This window comes from Lactuca sativa, chromosome 2, assembly GCF_002870075.4.
Source record: "Lactuca sativa cultivar Salinas chromosome 2, Lsat_Salinas_v11, whole genome shotgun sequence".
Taxonomy (NCBI): domain Eukaryota; kingdom Viridiplantae; phylum Streptophyta; class Magnoliopsida; order Asterales; family Asteraceae; genus Lactuca; species Lactuca sativa.
In genome coordinates this window covers 171,178,642-171,181,307 of record NC_056624.2, presented here as the reverse complement: position 1 = coordinate 171,181,307, position 2,666 = coordinate 171,178,642, and the positions used below count along the sequence as shown (strand labels likewise).

The 2,666-nt window shown below is 36.3% G+C and overlaps 1 protein-coding gene across 1 annotated transcript; it reads right to left on the bottom strand.

The window, feature by feature from the left end:
- Positions 1-1,346: 1,346 nt before the first annotated feature.
- LOC128132425 (E3 ubiquitin-protein ligase SINA-like 10) lies at positions 1,347-2,463 on the bottom strand. The gene is made up of 2 exons (XM_052768985.1): positions 2,137-2,463; positions 1,347-2,015 (listed from the first exon to the last, which is right to left on the bottom strand). The coding sequence occupies exons 1-2, from the start codon at positions 2,461-2,463 to the stop codon at positions 1,347-1,349; spliced, it is 996 nt and encodes a 331-aa protein (XP_052624945.1).
- Positions 2,464-2,666: the final 203 nt, after the last annotated feature.

Sequence of the window (2,666 nt, the reverse complement as noted above, 5' to 3'; positions counted from 1 at the left end):
TTTTGGTTGTAGGATTTATATATGATTTATATTTTAGCGTTATAAAAAAATTATTTAAAATTTTTGTGTTGAAAAATTCTTTTAAGTATAAAAAATAATTTTATTAAAATTTTAGTTTATTTTACTAGACTGCAGACGTTAAAAAACAAACAGTCTTCTTCTTGCAGACTACAGACGTTTAGTCCACCTCTTCTATTGCATATGTTTGCAGATATGGTCCGCAAACTGCATATGTTTTGTTTCTCAAAAAACAAACAACACCTAAGTGAAGTATCCAATGCAAACCAGCAACCGAAAAGAAATTTAAATGTACAATATTTGATTGAATTAAAAAAAAAAAAATACAATGATGTGTCCATCTAAAATATTAAAAGAGTGTTCATTTAATAAATTCCCTAGACATCATTTACTCCTCCAGTGTCCACCCTTAATATACATACTTTATCTTGGCTCAATTTGAAAATATGACCGTTACTGTTGTAGTGTGACCGTTGGATTTTAAAGCTCAATTTGAAAATATGACTGTTAATATATGTTACCGTTGTAGTGTGACCGTTGGATTTTAAATATCATTACAATTTAGCCGTTATCGCATTGCTACTTAAATCCGCATGTGCAAATGAAACACCGAAAAACATATCTTTCCCCAATGACAAAAACGAAAAACATAGCACCAAGCGCGGAGAAAATTTGTGTTCTCGCTCCAACATGGCCAATACTAATTGAAGTTGAAGCTACAAGCTTTTTCTACCATGTTAAGTGTTCATTGCATTTCAAGTGTAAGTTTTGTTTTATCTACATTGTGTAAGCTATGCTTCATCACAAAGTAAGATTTATCATATATCTAAGAGTAAATTACTTAAAAATTATATTCTTCATTATTAATACACTATCATATAGTATTGATTATGGTATGTAGACTTCAAGTTTAATGTATATGCTTAAACTTCATATGGTGAATAACTTGATGTTTATTATAACTTTTTTCAAGAAAACAATAAATCTCAGTGCTAGTCACCGGTCTAGCTAGACATGTTGGATAGCCCAATGTTGAAGCTAAATGCATATGCCTGAACATAGACTATTTTGGTAAGGATCGATGTTTAAATATTTATAGTGAGATTAGTATGATATTTTTTTCTTTTGAGTAATTGATATTTCGTTGCAGCCTTCTTTACATATTATATAAGATTTTCATCAACTTTGACAAATCAAAACTAATTACATTTCTTTTGAGTGATGGATTAATTGAACTTAATGAAAAAAGAAAACAGTATAATGAACACCAATAAATTCTAGAAAACAACGACTAAGGTATATATATACTATTATTATACTGTATTCGACTAAAATCCGTTTCCTTTAAAAGACCATGACTCTTTTTGAGCTTTCTTGATGCACACTTGCAGGCCGAATCCCGTTATACGAGATGGGATGGTTAAATAGTTGTTATCAGGAGTATGTTCCTTCCACTTTGTGGAGACTTCGGGTACACACTCCATCGATAAACATGCGTCCATGGATTTCACAGTCAGCCGATACACAAAACCATTCTTAAATGTGTCTGGTCCTACGCAGTCGACATTGAAGACTCTTCCATGTCCTACAACATCATGGTTGACGATGAAGATAACCTTTTCATTCCGTTCCTGAAGAATGACGTGCTTCTGGGTTGTTTCAACACGAAGATTGAAGACGGCATTGTAGACGAATTGAATAGCAGAGTGATGGCGACTGAAATGGTTGTACAGGAGCTTGCAAGAAGCGGCCAAGCCGCAGGAGGAATCAGGACAGAAACATAATGTATGCGGACATATGTTTTCATGCTTGGCTCTCTTGTGGTTCATCAATATCTCTTGGCATCCAAACTTCTTGTTCTTGCACTCTACTCGCAGTGATGCTATCAGCTTTTCCATTCCTCGACAATGCTTAAAGCCCTTTGGAACGCTGCATGAAGGACACTTGTTCTCTGAACGGATTAGGCAAGTATAGCATGATGTATGCCCATCATCACACTACAACAGAAACCAAATTAAATGATATATGCAATGAACAATGTTTCTTCTGATCTTGTTGAATTAGCAGCGCAAGGTTTAGCTAGATTAGATGTTGGAATTACCAGGAAGATCGGCGTACACAACGGATAATGACAGCGCAAGGTTTGTCTTCCGCCTCAAGTCGTTGAGGATCGGAATTTGAATCGGAATCGGAATCCACCACTTCCAAGGGAACCATATCCACCTCTTGGTTCATCGCAGTAGATCGAGTGGTTCGCCGGTTCCTTCGTGCATGCTGAATCGGCCTTTGAGGCTGCGGCTGCGACGATGACTCGATGAACCGCGGCCGCTTATTAACGACCCCATATGCCCTTGTTATCTCCGCCTCCCATTGGCTGTCAACGATTCGCACCGTTGAAGAAGAAGCATGGCGGCTACTGTTGAGGTTTTGGATTCTGTCGGCCATTGATCTGGATTCTTTCTTTTTGAAATACTAAGATTCAGACACAGAAACACAGTACAGTCGCTGTCGAGAGCAGTGTTTGTTTTTACCAATAAGAATAAAAGATTATTTATACTCAGATTTCTAGGGTTCTGTGTTGGATCCTTTCATCATGTTCGATACTCACTGAGATTCGGGATTTGTTACTATAAATTTCAGGATCCAAA